Source organism: Budorcas taxicolor, chromosome 5, assembly GCF_023091745.1.
Source record: "Budorcas taxicolor isolate Tak-1 chromosome 5, Takin1.1, whole genome shotgun sequence".
Classification (NCBI taxonomy): Eukaryota; Metazoa; Chordata; class Mammalia; order Artiodactyla; family Bovidae; genus Budorcas; species Budorcas taxicolor.
This window is the reverse complement of record NC_068914.1, coordinates 123,615,295-123,640,991: the sequence shown is the minus strand read 5'-3', so window position 1 is coordinate 123,640,991 and position 25,697 is coordinate 123,615,295. Positions and strand designations below refer to the sequence as shown.

General features: G+C 41.8%; 1 protein-coding gene across 1 annotated transcript in view; it reads right to left on the bottom strand.

Annotated features, from left to right (window-relative positions):
• TMTC1 (transmembrane O-mannosyltransferase targeting cadherins 1) overlaps positions 1 to 25,697 on the bottom strand; it is a 318,256-nt gene that overhangs the window by 87,637 nt on the left and 204,922 nt on the right. The window contains exons 10-11 of the mRNA XM_052640320.1: positions 10,293 to 10,460; positions 1,759 to 1,872 (exon numbers count right to left, since the gene is read on the bottom strand). Of these exons, the coding sequence (XP_052496280.1) occupies positions 1,759 to 1,872; positions 10,293 to 10,460 (282 nt within the window). The remainder of the gene's footprint in view (positions 1 to 1,758; positions 1,873 to 10,292; positions 10,461 to 25,697) is intronic.

Sequence of the window (25,697 nt, the reverse complement as noted above, 5' to 3'; positions counted from 1 at the left end):
ATGCCACCTGAAATCATGACACACTAATTAATTATTGAAGATAAAACATAATTTATTGGCTTGAATGTCCCTTGAAAGAACACGCCTTTTTTAAAAAAATGACACTTCCTCAATTCAAAAATAATGCATGTTCATTGTAAAACATCTGGAACACAAAGGAAAGAATAAAGAAAGAAATTAAACCATAATCTCACTAACCAGAGATAAGCAGTGTAAACATTTGGATAAACTGGTTTGCAGTGAAAAAAATATAATTCCTTATTAAATCTTTCAAAATACTTTCTATTTCTTAATAAAAACTTCTTTTTCACAATAATGAGCTTTGTTGCAATTATTCCTCTGGGGCTCATATTTCTTGAAATCTTTGGGAAAGAGAATTCGATGTGAATAGTTTAAAATTTCTCCCATATTGAATATTAAATAACAAGTCCTAAAGTCTAAAAGACTTTGCTTGATGACAAAATATACTTATGTAGAACACTATTCAAAAGGATAACTTTTAAAAATTAGGTCAGTTACTCTAAGAATGACAATTTCAAACTAAACCTTGAGACAATCCAAGAAGGGTGCTTCAGTGAAATGTATGCTTTGTTTGGTTCACATATTTTAGAGCATGTCCCAAAGTGGAACAGTATCAGAAAATTCAACCAAATGTGGGACACACTGTAGAGGCATGGAAACCTCTTGAAAACACTTCTGTGAGCTCACATGGGGAGATTCTGAGGCTGTGTTTAGTTATCAGGTGTTCACTCCTTCCAGGTTAAACACATTTATTATCTGAGATCTTCTACGGCAGACCTTCTTTTTTTTGGGAGGAGGGGAAAGACCATCTTGAAAATCAGAGTTGCAGTTTGGGTACCTAAAAGCAATACAGATGGCTGCTGATAATGCAGAACTTAAATTTGAATCTAAAATCATCTCTGGGGCTTCCCAGGTGGTGTAGTGGTAAAGAATCTGCCTGCCAACACAGGAGAAGCAAGAGACACAGTTTCTATCCCTGGGTTGGGACAATCTCCTGCAGGAGGAAATGGCAATCCACTCCAGTATTCTTGCCTGGAAAATTCCACGGACAGGGGAGCCTGGTGGGCTACAGTCCATGGGGTTGCAAAGAGTCAGACATGACTGAACAGGCACACAGTAAAATCATCTCTAAAGCCATACACGGTATTTTCTCTTCCAGTAGATAAGTACAAAGAGAGTGTCAGGGCTGCTCATGTTTAAAGTTTTAAAACATTAAAAAATATACTATATATACATGTAGGTACAAATGAGCGACTGAACTGATGTATATACATACCTTCTTAACATATTCCCAACAGAGTAATTAAGTGAATTCTCACTTTTTAAAAAATTTAACACAATGATCAGAGTATGTTACCTCTATTCTCAAGTTTCTATATAAATCCTTTTAGATAATGGGAAGCCTAGACTGGGAAGAATTCATTGGAGTAAATTTCCTATGAACTTATGAGAATATTTTTTATAACCAATTACTATAGGTCTGTATATATGTATTTAACTGTGTCACTTTATTACATGATGTGTAGCAATGGAAATTTTTATAAGAAAACACCGAAAGTTAGAAGCAAAGTAAACTTATAACAGACTTGAACAAAGAGCCAAAAAATTTGGAGTCCAAGATCTATACCACCTCCAGGGAGATGGTCACTGTCAAGAGAAACAAGGTCTCTGTATACTGGGAGGGGTGAATGAAATAAACAAGGGCCTGAAAAGCATAGACACCCAGCTGCAGCTTACTTGAGGGCCGTTCTGTAGTGGTAGATGGCTTCCCTGTTCCGACCCTGGTCCTTCAGGAAATTGGCATAGTTGTAGTGAACCTTGGCATTGTGGGGCAGAGTTTGAACTCCAGACCTAAAAGTTAATAAATTAAAAAAAAAAAATGAGTAACAAAGAGTACTGCTTAGGAATGTTGCCAGTTTCTTTCATGTTTTAATCACAGATTTATGAACTTGTATTTGAAATGTTCATTGCATCCATCAAAGCCTCTTCCAAAACTTGTGGACCTTATGAGTTACTAAACATGCTTCTGTGGAAAACAGTGAAGGTTGTGCACAATTATGCACAAGCAAAATACACTAACTGCCTGTGAAGCAGAGGAGCAGGAAGTAGTGAGAGATGATTCTTTGGGGGGAGAACCATGCATGCTCAGGTTAACTCAGCTTTTTCCTTACTTCTTTCACTTACAGCCTTCCTCTTTTTTAAAGAAATTTGAGATTGTCTATAAAAATAAATCATTACAAGAAGGATGACTGTAGACTAGCCTCCCTACTAAGGTTTGTTGGAAATAAACACTTCTCACATACTAAGCCAGGGCTAATTTTATTTAAAGGCAGGTGTAATTATTAATAAATATTCTACAAGTTGAAGGTAAGGAAAGGAGGCTTGGCTCAGAAAAGTTAAAAATTTCTTAAGTCATGAGTGTATTAGTCTGCTCAGACTGGCAAAACAAAATACCTGGGGAGCCCCAGAGGGTAACACTGAAGTTTTGAAGGTAATACAAGTCTCTTTAACTGCACCACAAATTCACCTTGCACAAGTTCAGCCTGGTAGTAAGTACCAAGAGTGGGATTCTGGCACAAGGAATTTGCTTCTAGAGTCTCTGTTCCCTCACCTGCAAGGAGGTGGTGGCAGGAAGTGACAAAGGTAGATGGGTTTGGGAGCTATCTGGGAAGAAAACTCCAGAACTTCTGAGGGTTAAATGTGGGAGGGGAACAGGCTAAGGGTGAGAGGAAGGAGACATGATGACAACCTAGTTTCTGGGCAATTGTACTTCAAACGCGGTACCTCTTCTAGGTAAGAACACTAGGGAAATTCCATACAAAGTGTTAAAGCTGTTAGGGAAATATGTCAGGGTATTGTGACCTTTGTTGAGCTTTTGTTGAAATAGCCCCTGTTTAATGTTATAAGCTAATAAAAATTGTTTTTAATTTTAAAATAAAGAAAAACGTGCAAAGGCAAACAAATAAATGAAAGAAAAAAAAAAACAACAGCCCCTTAGGACCAGCAAAGACTGTCCCACTTAAAATCCACTTGCCGGCTCCTTGAGGAACTCTCCAGAGGACAGAATGTACAGGGAGTGTGTGAAGCTAGAGACCAAGCCAAGGGCAACATCCTGCGAAAGCAGCAGACTCCACCTTCTGTGGAGCTGCTGAGGCGAGGTCAAATGCATGGCCCTAGCTACCTCTCCCTGGCCCTGCACATCCCAGCGACTTATTTCACTATTCTTTCCCTTCCCAGCAAAAGGCAGGAAGTTTACTCTCTAGAGGGCTTCCCAGGTGGCGCTAGTGGTAAAGAACCTGCTTGCCAATGCAGGAGATATAAGATACTTGGGTTTGATCCCTGAGTTGGGAAGACCCCTGGAGAAGGGCATGGCAACCCCCTCCAGTATTCTTGCCTGGAGAATCCCATGAACAGAGGAGTCTGGTGGGCTACAGTCCATGGGGTTGCAAAGAGTCGGACACTGAAGCGACTTAGCATGCATTCATGTTACTCCCTAGAGAACTGAATCAGAGAGATCCTGCATTCAGAAACAACAGGTACAGCTGAGGGCCAGTAGAGATGTACCTCCAAAGTAGGTTAAGTGACAATATGCATTCTGAACAGTGGATCCTCCTCACCCTGTGGTATCCATGCAAAGCTCTGCACACTGGCAGCCAGGATTGGACTCTCAGGAAGGAGACTGGAAGAATCCTCTCACTGGAAAATGACTAACCCAAAACAAAAGATTTACAGATGCTACCATTTGGGTGCTCCAGTGAAACCATCAGTCTCTTCAATCACCCTCACAGTACAGCTCACTAGCTAACAAACAAAGCTAGAATTTTAATGTAACATTTCAGATGGACATTACCCAAAGGATATTTAGTCACAGGGCAGGACCGAGGTCAGAGTGATAGTGACGGCTTTTTAAAAATTTAATTTTTATACAGGAAAATGTCTGATTTTTCTCTCCAAAACTACACAGTGCATGGTACAGGGAGATTTTAAAGATAACTTTGATTTCAGCATAGATATAACTGTAATATTTATTGGAATTGATCCTTCCTCTGTGCAATTAGCATAGCCGCTCTATTATGTTTCACCCAAGTTCAGTCTGTGAAAACACATCCTTGTGAAGATGAGGGCATTGTTCAGGGATGGCAGTAGGAAATAGTAACGTTCGTAGCAGGCGAGCGGGTGTGGGTGGAGTAACTGAAATCCTGTGACTATACTGCTTTTCCCATTGTTATTTCCCATTGTTGTTTTTGACCTTTACATTCTCTACGTAATCTTTTCCTGCTTCATTTTTCCAGTCTCTCATTTTACAATGAACAGTTTATGAAAAAAGAAAGATAAACTAGTCAAAGGCAAAACTTTCCGTGTCACTCTGAGTGGCCAGGTTGTCCCTCCTTCCCAGGCCAGCCTCCTCAGCTTGTGACCTGGACGCTGTGATTCAGTCGTCCCAACTGTCTTAACAGAATGTGCGGCCTTACACATACTTACTCCACAAGGAAATGTAGCATTCATAAGTTATGGCGCTGGATCTCAGACCCTATTAATGACTGCTGTTGCTGCCATTGTTTAGTTGCTAAGTGGTGTCTGACTCTTTGCGATCCCACGGACTGGAGCCTGCCAGGCTTCTTTCTCCATGGGATTTCCCAGGCAAGAATACTGGAGCGGGTTGCCATTTCCTTCTCCAGGGGATCTTCCCAACCCAGGGACTGAACCTGCATCTCCTGCATCTCTTGCATTGGCAGGCAAATTCTTTATCACTGAGTCACCGGGGAAGCCCTATTAATAACTACAACAAGGATTATGAATAAAAGCCTCCCTCTGAATGCAGGGTCTGTATTCACGCACTTTACATTTCTCCCTCACACCTCTCATTTGCAGAAGACTTGAAAAATACCAGAGATATCAAGACACTTCCCTCAGGTATCTCTCCAAGTCTGTAGAACGTTTGTTTTATTTATATTACTGGAACAATAGGTCAGGAAAACCATCTCCAAATTCCTGATTAGAAAACAAACATTTTTAAAAAACAAGTAGTATTCAGTCAGAGGTTAACAGGAAAGGAAAGTAAGAATTTGTGGTTCTCCTCGATTGTGACCCTATTTAACCTAAGGTTTCCAACACCACACTCAGGATGGCCAGCGCTTATGCAGGCTCATTTTAAATCAAGCGCTGAGCTAGGCATCCACTTCCTAGGGCTATCTCCTTTCCTCCCTTCAACAACCTATCAGATGGGTAGTATACTGTACCTCCCATATTGTAGTTGAGGAAATTGAAGCTCAGAGAGTGAAGACCATTTTCTAAGGTTACAGACTGAGTAAATATTTGAGCAGAGATTTCAGCCAAGGCCAATACAAGGTCAGAATCATTCCTGAAGTTGGTCAATATTGGATAAACCTAAAAGGTACCACAAGATACTAGGTACATTAGAATGTCACTTGTGACTATGTTTATATCATTGATAAACAAACTATGGCCTGATGGGCCACAGACACATCCATGGGTTTACCCTTTTACAAAAATGTCTTCGGCCTCTTTCCCAGGGTAACAGCTGAGTAGCTGCAAAAGAGACTAGAGGGCCCACAAAGCCTCAAATATTTATAGTCTGGCTTTTACAAAGGAATCTGCCAATCTCTGGTTTCTGTTCTCTGCCCTGAGAGATCTGCTTATCTTTCTGGCTCAGCAGTTCCAGAGGAAGAAAAAGAAATGTGTTTTCTACAGAAAGGGAGGAAGATCTAGGCCACAAATTCTTAAAGGTGGTCCATAGATCATTTAAACAGTTCATGAATGGGATTCAGAGAGAACCCAAACTGGATGCAAAACAAAATATGCTGTCTTTGTCATTCTAGGTATTTTGAAGATTTGGGGGATGGGAAGAAAATATTTAATCAAATTGTGTTATTTTGGTACAATTTCCTGCAAACACACATAAGAGTCTGGGGTATCACTCAGTTCAGCTGGACGTATGCAGTTTCTATCTCCTCAGATTAGATAGCAGAATAATTTCCTGTTCTAAGAGATTAAAGAAAATGTACCTTGCAACTATGATTACAAATTCTCTCATTCTGTCTCTGTCTGTCTCTCGCTCTGTCTGTCTGTCTCTGTTTACATTGGGCTGAGATTAAGTTAGACAACACAAAGCAAAATATAGGAGTGGTGAAGTATATACATTCTTTGGCTTTTACATTAGATTTGGGTTCAAATCCTGGTTCCTCCTTTTCACAGCTAGTCTGATTTGGATGAACTGCTCTCTCTCTGAGCCCTTGGTGAGACACAAGGATTGGATTCGTACACTTTTGTGTAAGAGGATTTCAAGAATAGATGTACAAAGATGTGAGGTGACTTTGCACTGGTATCTCCTAAAAATACATCATTCAGTGCCATCTTTTTTGTGGGAGGAGGCCTTAGCTGGAAACACTGGAACTTGATTGAAATTTGGATTTTCTCTAACACAAAGGTCTGTCCTAAGATATTCTGTAAGGTTGCTCATAGTATTGCAAGCAAAACCACTCCATATAATTAGAGAGCTCTCGAGACCATATGACCTGGGATGGTCAATGAGTTTACAGTTTGGAACAGAGGAGAAAACAGAATTAGGACCTCTGTAAGGACATCAGCTTATCTAGAACTTGTTCTTACTCAGTGGGCCAGCTCTTGGTTTTGACCATTACAGCTACTTTAGGTTTTCCTCATCCTATCATACCGAGCTCAGGCCCACGAAAGAACAGTCTTTGAAGGCTTGGGTTGATTATAGTCACCTGCCTATACTTATACAGTGTCCTGCCCTTCCTCTTGTCTACCACCTGCTTTGTTGTTTAGCTGCTAAGTTGTGTCCAACTGTTTGCAACCCCATGAACTGTAGCCCGCCAGGCTCCTCTGTCCATGGGATTGCCCAGGCAGGAATACCGGAGTGGGCTGCCATTTCCTTCTCCAGGGAATCTTCCTGACCCAGGGATTGAACCCATATCTCCTGCACTGGCAGGTGGATTCTTACCAATGAGCCACCAGGGAAGATCCTACCACCTGCTACATTATATTAAAATGTGTTCATGCGTCTGACTCCCATCCAGACTTCAGGCTCCTCTAGTCTCTCCCCCAACCCACTTCTCACCTAGAACATAATGCAGAGCAATAACCTTAGCATTATAAACATAGTGTTTATCACACTGCCCTGGGCATCTTTTAACACACTCTTCTATTCTTATAAATACACCAAAAGATGCACATGTGTACTAAGTCACTTCAGTCATGTCTGACTCTTTATGACCCTATGGATTGTAGCCCACCAGGCTCCTCTGTTCATGGGTTTCTCCAGGCAGGAATACTGGTATGGGTTGCCATGCCCTCCTCCAGGGGATCTTCTCTGGAGGGATCTTCTTAGAGATCTTCCCTAGGGATCAAACCACCCACCTCTCTTATGTCTCCTGCATTGGCAGATGGGTTCTTTGCCACTAGTCCCTACCAGAAGATAAACACCACCATTATTCTAAATTTTAAAAATTTATTAAAAATTTTTTTAATGAAATTTAGATGATTTACAATGTTGTGTTAGTTCTAGGTGTACAGCAAAATGATTCAAGCCATTTCCTTTTCCAGAGGATCTTCTGGACCCAAGGATCAAACACACATCTCCTGTGTCTCCTGCATTGCAGGCTTCAGATTCTTCCCCACTAAGCCATTAGGGAAACCATATATATATATATAAAATTATGGGTTATCACAAGATATTGAATAAATATATTGAATAGTTCCCTGTGCTATACAGTAGATCCTTGTTGGTTATCTGTTTCACATAAAGAAGTGTATATACGTTAATCCCAAATTCCTAAATTTTAAAATAAAGAAACCAAGGCATGAAGTGGTTGAGTAACTCACCCACGATCATATATTAAACAGTGGAACTTGGAGCAAAGCCAAAAAGCCTAATTCCGGACTCCATACCAACTACTAATCCTATCATGACTCAAAGGTTCCTGGTAAATGTTCAACTAATTTGAACATTGCTCAGGAAAGATGAATATATACAAACATCTGGTCTTGAAGGAAAAAGAAAAAACTTAAAGTCTCAGATTCTTAAAAGTTTTCTCAGAATATAAATAAATTATAATAGGCAAAGCTTTCTAAAAACTATTGATAGCTTTGATTTGCATATTACACAAAACTCCATTTGATCACCAAAGGCCTCTCAGACACAAAGTTTCTTTATGTACATATGTGGAATGTTTTAGTAATCAACTGCTCACTTCCTACATGCTCCCATCTAAAAAACCAGAAGCCTCTGCATGCAAGGTCAATGAGTATTTTGCTCTTTTGTTTTCCCTTTTTAAAACTGCTGGCATCAGTTGTATAGGGATTGAACACTAACTTGTTATCCTTGAGATAAACCACTATCTGCCAGAACCCATCCCCAGAGTTGCTCTGATTAAGCAGTAAACATCATTATAAAATGCAATCACTCTTAGTACCTTTACTCAAGAAGGTTTAACATAGGGCAGAACCATTTAAACATTTCTCATAAAATCACTGACTATTGAAAGTGAAAGAAAAAAATGAATTAAGTCAGAGGAAGTTATATTCCTGAACTTCCATGCCCTTGTGTTTACAAAATGACTTCAGCACTGGGCAGTAAGAGGGAACGAGTTCACTGTCATCTGTAAGCACTGCACTGAAGTCCGGGATATGACAGGAACAAAACAGGCTCTGCAATCTAAAAAATGAAAAACAATTCATGGAAAAGGAAAAAAAACCCCAAAAACCAGAGTAACAGGTCCGTACAGTACCCATGGAAATAATGATGGTAACACTGATAATGACAATGACAATAAATGACATGTAATAGTAAATAAAGACAAGCATGCCAAATTACATTTTTTTCTATTAAAAAAGTTAAATTGCCAAGTAGCAAAATCAGATATATTGTTTTAAGTGGACTTCCTGTGGAGAATTTGCTTTTGCTGTGTTATCTCAGAGGAAGCCAACTTCCCCCCCATCACCCCCATGGAAGTTAGAGGAGAGTCTTTGACCAGTTCTGTCATCTCAGTGCCCTGATGGAGGACAAAGGACAGGCACATGACTTAAGTTCAGGCTCAGTTAGAAGACTTTATCTTCCTGGGAACTGTGATGTGAAGAGAGAAAACTGGGGTAAGTTTACCCTCCATTCATTCCTTTGCAAGTATTCGTGTCCCCTCAGGACAGACTATTCGGACAACCAGTCTGCTACACACTTTCAGTCATTTGACTCCAAAGAATAAGTGTAGGGTACGAGGTGATCAAGGAACCAAATAAAAGCACATTGACTGAACTGGCCAACCGGGCCACAAGTGAGGACAGAAGCTGGAGGCAGGCAAAAACTAGGAACTCCTAGAGACTGGAAAGTACTCGTGCGAAGTCAGGTGCGGCTGAGCCAGGAGCCCAGGAAAGGTTGCCTGGGCTGTGGCATCAATGAGACAAATCAAGTCCAGAAACACAGCATGATGAGTGACCCAAAGGATGTTTATACTTTAGACATTTAGGACATTGTTGTATTCGTGGCTCAGATGGTACAGAATCTGTCGGCATTGCAGGAGACCTGGGTTCATTCCCTGGGTTGGGAAGATCCCCTCCCCTGGAAAAGGGAATGGCTACCCACTCCAATATTCTTGCCTGGAGAATCTCTTGAACAGAGGAGGTTGGCAGGCTACAGTCAATGGCAACAGTCAATGGTTGTAAAGAGGCAGACACGACTGAGTGACTAACACTTCACTATATTCTGAAACAGCTTCTACATCATATAAAAATCTACCAGGAGATGAGAAACCATTTCCTGTTCACAATTAATGTTCCAAAGTAAAGCAATTAGATTACAGATCACGACTTAATGTCCTGAAACATTTTAAAGAAAATGTACTGCATTTCTCTTCCTTCTTGCTGTGCACTCACCTTTCCCTTTCACCCGGCTGAACAATGGAATTAGACTTATTGTTTCATTTTGTTTATAGCTGATTTTACAGCCCAGCTTATCATTAAGACTTTCCATCTCAATTCACAGACCCCCCAAAGTTTCCTGTGATCCTTATTTTCATCAATTCACTTAGAATGAGCTCCCATAAAACTTAATATACTATTTAAAAAAACTGAAGTTAAAACCCAAAATAAAAGGACATTTTCCATTTATAACTTCACTGAAAAACACTTCTGGAGTCATAAATATCACCAGATCCATGTCACCTGATTTGTTTGGAAACAAATACATAAGCAAAGAAATAATGCGAAGAGATTCACTTTTATCCCTCTAGTCATACCTGAATAGGGACTCTCTCGATAGCCAAATTTCATTCTGTTTCACGGTTTTCCAGGAGAAAAGCAGCAGTAGCAGCACCGTGGACACGCTCAGGGTGGTGGCTCCACAACGATTCAGCCACGCACACAGCTTGCTCAGTCCGTGCACGAAAAGAATGCAGTAGCCCATGCTGGAAAAGAAAGTGGAGAAGCAGGTGAGTCTGAGAGTGTGATGGAGGCCTCTGAGCATTCCATCCCATGCAACTAACTTTCAAACAGAGTCTGTGCTGTGATAGAAAAACAGATATAACCTCCCTGTCAGATACAACATTTGCGCCCGTGCTATGATAGAAAGACAGACATAACCTCCCTGTCAGATACAACATTTCCACGTCAATGCTCCAGTGGGCTCCACCAGCACATTTGCTAGTTCTCTGCCCGAGTGTGGAGAACCACAGGTTCATCTTGTAGGCTCCTGCTCCTAGATTTCATCAGCTCATGCATCCAGAAAAGTCGATCCTGTATGCTCTTGGGTCTTGACTGGACCCTCTAATCCAATCTCCCTCGTCCTCCTAACATTGTATAACCCTTCTGGCACCATGGTGCAAATTTGGGCCCTGATGCTTGAGAGAGACAGTCCCTGGGGGACTATCAGATCCTGAGAGGGATTCTGGTCACCAAGGAGTGTTGGGTTTGGTCTCCAGAAACATGCCACTTAGTAAGTCCCCACTCTGGCAAAAGTCCTTACACCTTTCCTTCCTGTGGGAAGGAAAATCCTTTCACAGGCCAAATCTAGAGCTCATCATGGACAAGCTTCATTGATCTGATTCTCATGCTGACTGTGGCCTGGCTTTCCCAAGAGACAAGAAGAATCCTGGAGTGGGACTCTGGCACATTGTGGTCACATCTCTGAAAGCTTTGGCCTGGTGGATGGAACATGATCCCTCCCATCACCTATGCACCCACAGAGAGGCTTCCTGCCTGCTGACTGGCCTCAGAAAAACACAAACATTTAGCTTGTACATTTCAGTCATTTTTTTCTTAAGATGACAATATAAATTATTACAGAATATTTTAACAACGAAGGGAGCTTGTATAAAGAAATCCTGCATGAATCAGACACTAATACTAAAAGAAACCCTAAATCAATCCATCTCATTTACTTTGCTCAACTATTTATTTGCTCTCTCACTAGTATATGACAGGCAGTATGCTGGGCACTAAAAATACAATTATAGGTAAAACACAGAATATATACCTCCACTGTTACAGGCACCAAGAACATAACAGTGGATAACACAATCATCCCTCTCCTCCTAGAACTCCCATGGAAGGAAAAACAGCCAACAGACAAGTAAAACACAGAGTGCTGCTGTGCTGCGAAGTCACGTCAGTCATGTCCGACTCTGTGCGACCCCACAGACGGCAGCCCACCAGGCTCCCCCATCCCTGGGATTCTCCAGGCAAGAACACTGGAGTGGGTTGCCTTTTCCTTCTCCAATGCATGAAAGTGAAAAGTGAAAGTGAAGTCACTCAGTCGTGTCCAACTCTTCGCGACTCCATGGACTGCAGCCCACCAGGCTTCTCCGTCCATGGGACTTTCCAGGCAAGAGTACTGGAGTGGGGTGCCATTGCCTTCTCCAAAAATGCATAGTAGATCACACAGAATACAATATGTTAAGCAGAGAAGAATCAAGTAGGAAAGAAAAGGCGCAGACCAGGCTGAGGTGGGGAAGATGAGCTGTTCATATGAATGGTTAGGGAAGGCCTAACTGAAAAGGTGACATGTGGACCAGGTACTGAAATGCAGGAGGTGCACTCTGAAGGCACCCATGTCCCCAAGACCAGCTGCCTTCTCTCCCTGCCTTCATAAAGCAGCACCACAGAGAACCAATATTTATTGAGCACATCTGATGTGTTGAGCACATTCTTGTCAGGAAGTCAGCTCATCCTCACATCCCTGGGGTTCATTGTTAGCAGCACTGAATTCCTGATACTGAACAAGAGAGACAAGGACATTTGCTGAATTTAGTCACATGGTTCATGCACAAAACACCAGGAATTCCAGATTCTAGAGTCCACACTCCATCTACTGTCCTGACACTGGGCTTCTGCCTTGACTGGTGGATGCTTGTGTTCCTCACACCTTATCACACAGCTTCGCCTGCTTCCTTCCCAAGCACTCCATTCAAGAAATCTCAATGGTCTTTAACTGTTTCCTTGTAGGAAACAGAGCTGCCATCTGGCAGAGCAGTAGGGAAGGGAAACACTGGGATCCCAACAACTCCAGAGAAACGTGGCAGAATACAAGGATGACTAAGATAATAGCAGCCAAATGAACTATTTTATACGTTTGCACACTTGTTGAGTGTTTCCTACGCGTCAGTTCAGTTCAGTATGCGTCAGGTGCTGTGCTAAGAGCTTTATGTGGACCTGTCCACTATATCTGTAGGGCTTGGAACAAGGATAGTACTGGCTTTAAATATATTATCTAATCAAAAAACTTAATCTTCAGTATCTTTGACTTCATAAATGAGGAAACTAAAGCTTTTGTTGTTGTTGTTCAGTTGCTAAGTTGTGTCTGACTCTTTGCAACTCCATGGACTGCAGCACATCAGGCTTCCCTGTCCTTCACTATCTCCCAAAGTTTGCTCAAGCTTATGTCCGATGAGCTGATGATGCCATCCAACCATCTCGTCCTCTGTTGTCCCCTTCTCCTCCTGCCCTCAATCTTTCCTAGCATCAGGGTCTTTCCCAGTGAGTCAGCTCTTCATATCAGGTGGCCAAAGTATTGGGGCTTCAGCTTCAACATCAGTCCTTCCAATGAAAATTTAGGATTTATTTCTTTTAGGATTGACTGGTTTGATCTCCTTGCTGTCCAAGGGACTCTCAAGAGTCTTAGAGAATTTAAATAACTTGCCCACAGCTCCAAAAGCTAGGAATAGAGTCAGATCAGAAGTCTCATGACCCTAACATTCTGCTATAATTCAGGAGTTGGCACACTTTTTCTGTAAGGGGCCAGAGAGTAAATACTTCAGGCCATATGGCCTCTGTCCTTCCTACTCAACTCTATCTTTGTAGCAGGAAAGCAGCCATTGACACTTATGTAAACGAATGAGCATGGCTATGTTCCAACAAAATGTATTTATAAAAACAGGCGGTGGGCCAGATTCCACTCACAGGCCTGTCGTTGAGCCCTGCTACGGCCAGCACGAGGGGGAACAGCTCTCCTTCCACTCAGCACAGGCCTTGGGATCAAGTAACACGGTCATTTTCTTTCCAGAAGTCTTTGTGTTGACATATGGTTTAAAGAAATGTGAAGCCATATAAAATAATCTCCATTTAGGTTTGCAAATTTCTCAGAGGATATCACATTCTTAAGAACCTGAACACAATATCAGAGATTAAGATGCTTCTCTATTATGACATTTCATCTTTCAACATCTGCTTTACTGCGGCTCTCAGCTGCAGGGGGTACGACTGCTCTCTTCATTGCTGGGGCAGCTAAAGCCCTCATTTTAAAACTGGAAAAATCAAGCAAATGAGAAACTACATACTTTTTTGGCCTCCAGGAAAATGAAACCGGACTCCAGTTTGGTCCGGCTAACCTGTTGAAGGAAAATGTGGACTCTGACTAGAGATGGCCACAGAGAGCCCAAAAGAGTCAGTGCAAACAGCTGACAGCTGACAACATCATAACCTGGAGAACCAAGAACCCAGCTGGCTGTGGAATGGCTTAGCTCAGTACAGAGAGGCATTTTCAAAGCATACTTGAGAAGCACCACAGCTGTCCGAGAGAAGGAAGCATAGAAATACTCTCATTCACAGGCCACAGGTATCTCCAATTTTGAATGGATTTTATTGACAAGCTGCTCAGCATGTAGCACTTGTAGTAACTAAAGAAATTTGCATCTCTCCCTTAAAAGATGCAAATCCAAAGAGAGCTGGATAGGAAATCTGAATCAACAATGTCTGTCCTTTCAAATTAGAATTAAAAAAAATGTTTACACCTGTTGTTTGAGAACTTTGTGAGCAGTTAATCATCCTGCAAATAGTACAAATGTACTTTCAGGAACTTTAAGTGGAAGAAGTTCTTAAGTGATAAAAGTAACAACATTTTCCCTTCCCATTTACATCAACCTGGAGAGATGACAATTTTCTATGACTGGGCCAAGCATTTAGTGAAATTTACTTTAGTTTCACTTTTTGTTTAATTATAGTTATATGCAGCAAAGAGAATCTTTCAGCTGTTAAGGAAGAACTGAAAGTCTACCTTTTAACTTAACAAGCTTAAATTACCCACTGAGTGTACCTATAAGTAGCATAAATGATACAAGACAGACACATTCTTTCTCTTTTATTACTCTAAAAAATTCCCAACTTTAGACTGTTTAAGTGAAACACATCCCTGATTAACTTCACATTAATCCATTGAATCCCCATCTGGAAATTTATCTGACCTTAAGATCTTATTCTGGTCTCATGAATGCTGACCCCAAATGGTTAAACAATAAAGCCCTGGAACCTTGGCCCCAGAACAAGTGTTTGATGCTCTAGCAAAGGAAACAACAGGAGTCAATGGTGGCTCCTCAAATCAGATTGAACCCAGAAGCTGGCAGTTCCATGAGCCCAGACTCATCAGTGTCCCAACTTATTGCCATTTCATTTATTATCTCAAACACTTGATGGAAGGGGAAATATCCCCAAAGATGGAATGTATCTGGATGTGAAAGTTTATTCATAGTCTAGAGAAAGGCATCTATTGTGTATTTCCTTAGCTCCGCATCCCAGGGGTGCTAGGCTTGGAATTGAGAAGCTTTTTAATGTTTATTCTGTCACCTCCACTGGCTTTGTTCATAGTAATCTCTCCTAAGGCCCACTTGACTTCACACTCCAGAATGTTCAGCTCTAGGTGAGTGACCACACCATTGCAGTTATCTGGGTCATTAAGAGCTTTCTTATATAATTCTGTGTATTCTTGCCGCCTCTTCTTAATCTCTTTTGCTTCTTAGGTCCTTACTGTTTCTGTCCTTTATCGTGCCCATCCTTGCATGAAATGTTTTCTTGATATCTTTAATTTTCTTGACAAACACATCCACAATTGAGTGCTGTTTCTGCTTTGGCCCAGCTGCTTCATTCTTTCTGGAGGTGTTAGTAATTCCCCTCTGCTTTCCCCAGTAGCATATTGGACACCTTCTGACCTGGGGGCAGGGGCTCATCTTCAGTGTCACACCTTTTTGCCTTTTCATTAGGTTCTCATGGCATGAATATTGGAATGGGTTGCCATTTCCTTCTCCAGTGGACCATATTTTGTAAGAACTCTGCACTACGACCTATTTGTCTTGGGTGGGCCTGCACAGTATGGCTCATAGCTTTGCTGAGTTACGCATGCCCCTTTGCCATGACAAGGCTTTGATCAACAAAGCGAAGTTGTTTGTACTACAATCACCTTGAAAGGCTATTGCACAGAGTAAATGAAATGACACATGGATGTGAATACAGGTATCAGCGTTCTAAAGTTCATGTGTGTATTAGGTACTCTACTACATCAATTAGAGTTAAGAGCAAGGAGAGATAAGAAAGCCTTCCTCAGTGATCAGTGCAAAGAAATAGAGGAAAATAATCGAATGGGAAAGACTAGGGATCTCTTCAAGAAATTTAGATATATCAAGGGAACATTTCATGCAAAGATGGGCTCGATAAAGGACAAAAATGGTCTGGACCTAAGAGAAGCAGAAGAGATTAAGAAGAGGTGGCAAGAATACACAGAACAACTGTACAGAAAAGATCTTCACAACCCAGATAATCACGATGGTGTGATCACTCACCTAGAGCCAGACATTCTGGAATGTGAAGTCAACTGGGCCTTAGAAAGCATCACTACAAACAAAGCTAGTGGGGGTGATGGAATTCCAGTTGAGCTGTTTCAAATCCTGAAAGATGATGCTGTGAAAGTGCTGCACTCAATATGCCAACAAATTTGGAAAACTCAGCAGTGGCCACAGGACTGGAAAAGGTCAGTTTTCATTCCAATCCCAAAGAAAGGCAATGCCAAAGAATGCTCAAACTACCGCACAATTGCACGCATCTCACATGCTAGTAAAGTAATGCTCAAAATTCTCCAAGCCAGGCTTCAGCAATACGTGAACCGTGAACTTCCAGATGTTCAAGCTGCTTTTGGAAAAGGCAGAGGAACCAGAGATCAAATTGCCAACATCAGCTGGATCATCAAAAAAGCAAGAGAATTCCAGAAAAATTTCTATTTCTGCTTTATTGACTATGTCAAAGCCTTTGACTATGTGGATCACAACAAACTGTGGAAAATTCTGAAAGAGATGGGAATACCAGACCACCTGACCTGCCTCTTGAGAAATCTGTATGCAGGTCAGGAAGCAACAGTTAGAACCAGACATGGAACAACAGACTGGTTCCAAATCAGGAAAGGAGTATGTTAAGGCTATATATTGTCACCCTGCTTATTTAACTTATATGCAGAGTACCTCATGAGAAATGCTGGGCTGGATGAAGCACAAGCTGGAATCAAGATTGCCAGGAGAAATATCAATAACCTCAGATATGCAGATGACACCACCCTTATGGCAGAAAGTGAAGAGGAACTAAAAAGCCTCTTGATGAAAGTGAAAGGGTAGAGCGAAAAAGTTGGCTTAAAGCTCAACATTCAGAAAACGAAGATCATGGCATCTGGTCCCATCACTTCATGGCAAATAGATAGGAAGCAGTGGAAACAGCGGCTGACTTTATTTTTTGGGGCTTCAAAATCACCACAAATGGTGACTGCAGCCATGAAATTAAAAAACGCTTACTCCTTGGAAGGAAAGTTATGACCAACTTAGACGGCATATTCAAAAGCAGAGACATTACTTTGCCAACAAAGGTTCATCTAGTCAAGACTATGGTTTTTCCAGTAGTCATGAGTGGATGTGAGAGTTGGACTATAAAGAAAGCTGAGTGCTGAAGAACTGATGCTTTTGAATTTTGGTGTTGGAGAAGACTCTTGAGAATCCCTTGGACTGCAAGGAGATCCAACCAGTCCATCCTAAAGGAGATCAGTCCTAAGTCTTCACTGGAAGGGCTGATGTTGAAGCTGAAATTCTAATATTTGGCCACCTGATGTGAAGACCTAACTCATTTGAAAAGACCCCAATGCTGGGAAAGATTGAAGGTGGGAGGAGAAGGGTATGACAGAGGATGAGATGGTTGGATGGCATCACCAACTCAATGGACATGAGTTTGGGTAAACTACAGGAGTTAGTGATGGACAGGGAGGCCTGGCATGCTGCAGTCCATGGGGTCGCACAGAGTTGGACACGACTGAGTGAGTGAACTGAACTGAACTACATCAATAAAATATGTTGTAGATCTGTAAATACACCTCAAGAAACATAATTTCCAGACTGACCCAAACTGTCTAATTTACAGGCCAGTTATAAGTCTTTTAAGAGCATTCAATAAGAACACCTTTAAAACTTCAAAATACTTTATACAACATTGTTTCCTTCTGAAAGGTATGATTCACATAACATTTTTATAGAAAAAAATACTGCAGAAAATAAGGTACAACTGGTCCTATGTGAAATACATGTGGCCATGTAGTTACAATAATGAACATCCATAGACTTCAAACATAAAAAAGCACTAAGCAAATCTTTTGTTAGACCCATGTCAAACCTTTCTCTATTGTGTCTATCTTTGTGAAAGTGAAGGAAAAGAAAATTATAAACTCTTTGTTGCATTAATGCATAATGAGGAAGCTTTTGTATTCAACTCTGATAAGACATAAAGTATTAACTGGAAGTTCGGGTGAGTTTTAAGGATAGAGAATTGTTTTATTCCTTTTTTCAGGCTAAGTACTGGGCAGATAACAGGAGGTGCTTCATAAGTGTGATTGAACACTGTGGTTGAAGGCATCAGAAACTAAAACTGTGTAAAAGCCCCTGTGTCCTTGTCTTTTGAAGTAAAACGCTGACTCGAGCTAATGACTGGGAAATAGGGAGATATAGAAACAAAGAAGAGCTCTCGGGCTAGGGAACTGGTAAAAATTTAGACTATGATTCTGCCACACAGCTGAATCACCCAACTCCCAGTTCCCTAAAATATATAGATAAAGTTCTGAAACACATTCTTAAGTTGTTTTTACTGGAAGCAGACCTCCTCCAGATGAAAACTGCTGACCACCAGAACACAGACCCTAGACTGGTTGAAACCAGAAGATTGATGATGCTTGAAACTTCACCTTGATGGAAGCCAATTCAAGAACTGTCCACGAGCTGATCACGCTCTGCTTCTTAACCACTGTTAAACTCCTCCCTACCCCTTCCAGGGTGGGTCACTCAGCCTTGAGGGCATTAACCCACTGTGGTCCCCTTTGCCTGGCAAAGCAATAAAAGCTGCTCTTTTCTTTCCTTTTTTTTTCAAATGAGCTGTATTTTCTAAATTTTGTTTTATTTTTTCCTGTTTTCATACAGTATTGAAAACAAAACTCAGCACATTCACATTTTCCCGAGGAACTGTAAAGATGATCTCTACAGGGATAAATGTTGTAAAGCCTGAAGCTCAATCAACTGATGTTGAAAACTCTCAAAGGGAGTAAAGGCTTGATCTGAATGGTCTAGAACATGTACTGTAATTTAATAGAAGAGATGGTCAGCTTAATATTTAATGATTTAAAAGAACTTCCCAGTCCATCCGAAGAGTATGGTCCAATAGTAAATCAAGTTTCTGAACACATTTTGTGCTACATATATGTATACTTTGCGATCCTCAGGTGTTCTACTACACCCGAAACTCTGTCTCTGTGTTTCTATTCAGCACCAGTGAACAGAGGCCGAGTTTCGACAACAAAACTAATATGGAAACAAAAGTGAATTTAAAAATGCATCAGTTCAAAGTGGAACCCAAAGATGACTATCACCAGGGTGATACTCGAGGTGTCGTGTTTCCCTTTGCAGGTGCCTCCACTTGGCTTATTTCCATCTCAGCCTGGTTCAAGTGGCCACATCCAAATTTTCCATCTGAGCTGAAGGGCCTTTTGGTCAAAGCCAAACACCTCGAAAGTAACTGAATCTACATCTAAGATGTCAGAAAAACCACCTTCTCAAACCTCCTACAGCAATACTCAGCATTAGGACCTGAATTCTGCCACTAATTCTTCCACAAACTACCAAATTCTGGAGTCGAGCATCTTCACTTTTGAAGCAAAAGCATAATGGCCAGGCAACTCACTAGCTGCTGCTATACCCGTGTTTCTTCCCCATACTAACACAGACCTGACTGCACAGGCTGTGGCACATGTCGGCGTATGCAAGCTGAGTCGCGCAGTCAAGTCCGACTCTTTGTGACCCTGTGGTCTGTAACACACCAGGCTCCATAGGCTTTCCCAGGCAAAAATATTAGTGTGGTTGCCATTTTCTCCTCCATGGGATCTTCTCGACCAAGGGATGGAATCTCCGTCTCCTGCATTGGCAGGTAGACCCTACCTCTGAGCATCCAATGTTCTTTAATGTTACATAATACTCTCTAATGAAGCATGTATTTTTCTGGGTATTATGAGAAAACACAGATGTACAAAATGGTGGTCCCACCTCTGACAACCTGGGCTTCTAAATGAGTGGGGAGGATATTTTAAGATGACTAAAATGTATAGAAGAAGTCCCTGGTTTGAGATGGACAGAATCCAGGCACCAAGGAAAGAAAGAGATTCACTAATAAAGATGAGGGAGTCCTAATGGAGGGGAGGTTGCAATAGCGATACAGAAGTCCACTTACATCCTCCAGGCAAACCGTGCAGGACACTGGGAGTGTGACACCATCATGCTAGTCTCCCTTCCACTCCCAGAGGCACATTCCATAACCTCCTTCAGTATTATGTTTCAGAACGTTAGCCTGATAAGCTAGGGTTGCTCACTTTTTTAAAAATTTGAGATACGAGTGATACACTAGTGTCAGGTATCTGATATTTCTATTTATTGTAAAATGATCACCACAGTAAGTCTAATTAACATCCGTCAAGCTTACATACTTAAACATTTTTTTTTCTTGTGATAAGAACTTTTAAGATCTATTTTCTCAGCAATTTTCAGTTATACAACACAGTATTATTAACTACACATTACATGCCCAGGGCTTCTTTAACTTATAACTGGAAGTTCGTGCCTTTTGCCCACCTTCACCTATTTTGCCCACCCCTCACACCCCATCTCTGGGAACCACCAATCTGTTCTCTGTGTCTGGGAGCTCAGTTTTTTTGTTTCCAATGGAGTATAACTACTTCCCACTGTTGTGTTAGTTTCTGCTATACTATGAAGTGAATCAGCTGTGTATAGGCCTTATATCCCCTCCGTCTTGGACCTCCCCCCGTCACCCCCCCTCCCCCAGCCACTGCGCCCATCTAGGTTGTCACAGAGCACTGAGTAGTGCTCCCTGTGCTCTGTAGCAGCTTCCCACCCGCTGTCTTACACGTGGTCGTGCATATACGTGACTCTCAATCTCCCAGTTCATCCCACCTTCCTTTTCTCTCTCCGTGTCCACCTGTGTGGACATCTGAGTTTCTATTCCTGCCCTGGAAATAGATTCACCTGTACCATTTGTCTAGATTCAACATATTATTTTTTTTCTTTTAAGGGTTGTTTATTTTTGAGCACATGAGATGAGAAAAGAGACAGAGTTTTGTAGAGCAAAGCAAGAGGAAGAAAAGCGCTGGAGAATGAGAGGCCTGTACTATGTTGCTTTGATTTCCTTCCACTTTGGTTCCCCCAGTCTTCTCATTTGTACAGGATAGACTGAAATAATGGCTTGTAATTACCTAGTATAGCTTACAAACATTTTGCACATGTATTATTCTATTCAGTCTTATCTGAATTCAGATTCCACTCTCCAAATTTTACTTTCAAATCATGGTTTCCAAGACATTTACTGCTCTCCATTCAAAACTCAGAAACAAACATTTATGTTTTATAACTAACAACCTAACAAAGTTCTATAATATTAAGGCTTTGACTCCAGCCTAGCAAATAACTGTTCAAGTTTATCCTCCCTTTATCCAATAGCTGAGGACAATTAATTGAACACAACAGAACGGACTAGCTGATCCTCAGCCCGTGAGCACACTGACCTCCTCTCAGCTCACTCACTCCTTCTCACTACTGTTCTGTTCTACGTGATCCACAGTCTCTAGATTTATAACACAGTCATTTGAGTCCCTTTGCAAAGTCCTACTGCTTCCTTTCTGGTCATGACAGTCACCTAGCCCACTCACTCCCATGATGACTTGGTGACTGACCACTAGTCTGGTGCAGCCCAGGACCCTCCCTACTTGGGCCCTGCTCTGGAGAGTAGCCTTCACAAGACAAGATCCAGCTTCTAGATCTCATCTCTCTTCTTAGTTGAGGTCTCAAGGGGCTGGATGGAACAGTCCATGCTGGCACAGCAAGAGCAGAGAAACAAACACACTGGAGTCAAATCTTCCCGTCCCTACCCTGTGGTATTCTGAAGACCAACGTTAATTGCCTTTTGAAACCCCAGTGTAGGGCGGCAGAGGGACTCAACATGTCGGACTCAGTACCATTCACCTCGTGAGCAATCTGACCTGTGCTTTGAGCCTGGGTTTAGATATTAGGCTTCAGCACAATTCCTGAGTCTCTTCTCATGACTTGATATGGATATGCACACATCTCACCTGTTCTCATGGCTGCAGCTTCTCTTGATAAGCTGCCTGCACTATCACCACTTGAATGGGAGCATCTGCCATTGCCCCTTGTTGTCTTACTTCAGTGATTAGGGTCCTATTTCCTCCTGGCAGGTACTCCTTATTGCTGCTAAGCAAGGACACCCCATCAGTTCATGAGGAGGCCCCACACCAGGGCTGCCCAGACCAACTTCCAGTGCCCTCTGCTGGACCCTGCAGAGGGCCTATCCACATGGCAGGTGGACTTCCCCTCTTCCTGCCCCACCGTCAGGGGATATGTCTCCCTTTCCCTACTTGGGTATCATGCTGAAACTAAGCAGACACAAGTGGTCCCATTCCAATACAGGACAAACATGTGTTTCAGACCTTAAGAGGAAAAATTCATGCTTTACCCAAGGTTATTCCAAGCCACAAAGAGTGGAACTTTGGGGCTGAAAGGGACCTTTGAGACCATGTGGCATCCTGATAACTGGAGTTTAGATTTCCTGAACTGCAAAATGTCCAAGAAGGAGGAGCTGAGTGGGGGAGAAGAAATTAATGGAGGGTTGCACTCTCAATCTCCAGTGTGGATATAGGCAGGGATAACTGTGGCATGAAGATATAAGCAACATTTGGGGACCACCAGGGAAGGCCAACACTCAGATTTTATAGACAGGAAAGTAATCCCCAGGATGGCCAGGCAGCGTGTTGATTCCCAGGTCAGTCTTCCTTTCACTGGATGTGCTAACGTAAGATTTTATTGATAGCAAATTATTTTTCTGTTGATTTGTGTATTCGGCAAAACTTTGATTCACTCTCAATCATCACTCTCTTCCAGCAACTCTGAAGGAACATACGCATAGAGGGCTTATCAGTAGGGGTCCCCAATGTCAGATAACAGGACTAGTGTTCCTTTAGAGGTAACATGTCTCATTTTGCATCCTGAGAAATAAATAACCTGTGTAAGATTACAAATTCCATTTTAGAATTAGTAGGTATGATTTGAAGGTATGTGTCAAAACTGAAAATGGAAAAGAGTCACCTTTTCCCCATTTTTCCATGTCTGATGTGTCCATTAGCTGAAGAACTACACAACTCAATTCGTATCCTTTTTCCCCTCAAACACATGTTATCTATTTAACTTCTCCTTCCATGGTCCCAGTTTTTATTGATCAGTTCTGTCCACATTCTTGTTTCTGCCTTCACTTACTGCTGTCTGTTCTTCCCTCTCCCCTCATACATGTTTTCTTAAAATAGTTCAGGAATTTGCTCTTTGACACTAAAGTAAATAAATCATCCTTAATCTGGCATCTGAATGGATCTCTGATCATATCCTCTGATTTTATTTGAGAGCTCTCAACAACTATGCCTGCTTCATTGATTCTAAGAAATTTTAGTCCTTTGAAGCATTATAAAGTGGTTTTTATGAAATACAAAAAGTAGCCATTAAATTATATGCTACTCTTGAGATAAGAACAAGAGATCAAAACTTCTGTGAAAGAATGATTTAAGCCCTGAACTCCCCTGCCTGTTCAAAAAAGATATCCATAAAATTGGCACTTATCACCAGAAGAAAAGATTATTCCAATTGCTTTTGGTGGTAAAACATTGACCCTAAAGCCATACAACAGTGTGCTAAATAGATAGCCAATTTCTGTTCCTTTTATGCACAGATTTCAAAGTGCAAGTGAGAGGCCCGTGAGATTTTGGATCTTCGCTAGGTCAGGATGGAGGGAGAACAGAAGCGAAAAGATTTAAGTGACTTGTTCATTGTTAGGCAGAGAGGTGGAGGATGAAAGAGAACTGTGGATATGACTCATTCTGGGTTTTTCTTGTAAAATGGCCAAACCAGCCCCCTGGGGCTGCAGGGATCCACCTGGGGTTCAGTGAAGGTGGACATGACCTCTGTAGTGTTCATGGATGGGATCTTAAAACTCAGAATGGGATCCTTAACTTGAACATTCAGTGAGCAGGAAGTTCATCTATCAATTGAACTTTTAATTTCATCTTCCTTTTGTTGGCTAAAGTTTTGGAGATAACACAGATTTTCTGCATTGATGAATTTCTATATTAAAGATGATGATCTGTATCTTCAAGAAGGCCAGAATACATGGTGCATATTTTCCTCAAAGCAGCTGGGTGTGAATGCAGTGGGGAATGGCTCTTTCTTGTTGAGCTCAATAATGGGAGGAGAGCCATGCAGAGAGGATTCCCGTGTGTTTAAAAAAGCTTGGACACATGCTTCAGCATTGTGGAAGCCAGCGTGCAGGTTTATTAAATGCACTGGCTTCACCTGGTGCTCTGGCACTTTCCAAGGGACACTTGCAGTTGTCTGTAACATTCTTTGCAGCCCTAAAGAAGATTCCAGCAGGTCCTTACCCAACTGTCTACCATCCTCCACTGAGATGGGCCAGCTGGTCTCTGCTGAGTAAAATCTTTTTAGGAGAAAGTACCCATTTTCATGAAAACTGTCACCATGGGTAACCAGCTCCAACAAAGTTACTGAAGTCTCTTAAGTCATAGTACAGAAGTTTCACCACAAAACTTTGATTTCTGACCCAGTTGTACAACTTTAGATAAAAGGAAATCCAGCACCATAATTAATATGGCTCCCTTGTGGTACTCATTACAACAGCGACCGTGAAGGAAGGCTGGGGTTCATGAGAAGTACAATGTCTCTCTCAAAAACTCCTCAGCTTCCTCTGACCCCAGGCTCCCAGAATCAGAATTAAACTCTCAGGTGTGTGTTCAGAGCTGTGTATCTGGCCTGGTCACCTGCCCCCTTCATCAGCTCCAGGACCACCTCCCTGTCACACGGCCTTGGCATCTGCTGAGACTATAGCTTTGGAGGGGAAAGAGTCCTGGCTGGACACACTGATAATGTGGATCTGAATACAGGAGATGCTGGGCAGTAAAGACAAACCCTCAGAAAATGATGACTTGGCATCAGCACCACAATGCATAGATGCAGGAACTTGGAGAGGAAAGGCCAGCCATCTTTTAATAAAGATCAGTTTCCTGAAACTGATTTTTGGATGACTTTGCATCAAGTTTGCCAAATGCAGCAAAATTCAAATAAGTTCTGAGAGGCAGGCACGTGCTGTTGGTAATATTGATATTTTCTTTATATTTCAAACTTATAATCCCAATCAGCTTATTCCTAGTGGGAAAAGGGCAGTGGTACAACTTTGACTATTTTGGAGCAAAGGAATGGAATCAGAGAAAGGCCTAGCTATGACATGGCGGCACAGGGAGGGCCAGAGCTGGATAATTCTGTGCGTGGAGGACACACCTGCTGGGGTGATAGAAACCCTTGGCTTTAAATAAGATAGCTTACACACAGTTGATGACAATATTATGGGCTTCTCCGGTGGCTCAAATGGTAAAGAATCTGCTTGCAATACAGGAGACCAGGCTCAACCCCTGGGTCAGGAAGAGCTGCTGGAGGAGGAATTGGCAATCCACTTCAGTATTCTTGCCTGCAGAAATCCATGGACAGAGAAGCCTGGCAGGCGACAGTTCTTGGGATTGCAAAGAGTTGGACACGACTGAGTAACTAAATTTCACTTTTTCTTTCATAATGTTTACCTAAGTTTCTCTTCTAGAAGAATGAAATTTAACCTCTTGTTTAAAATTCCAGCCTTTCATTTCCTCAAAAAATTTTCTCTTGTATTTGGATTAGAAAAGTTCACTGCCCATGTAGTCAGAACCTCAATGGCTGAGGATTCAGATCTCAGGACTCCTA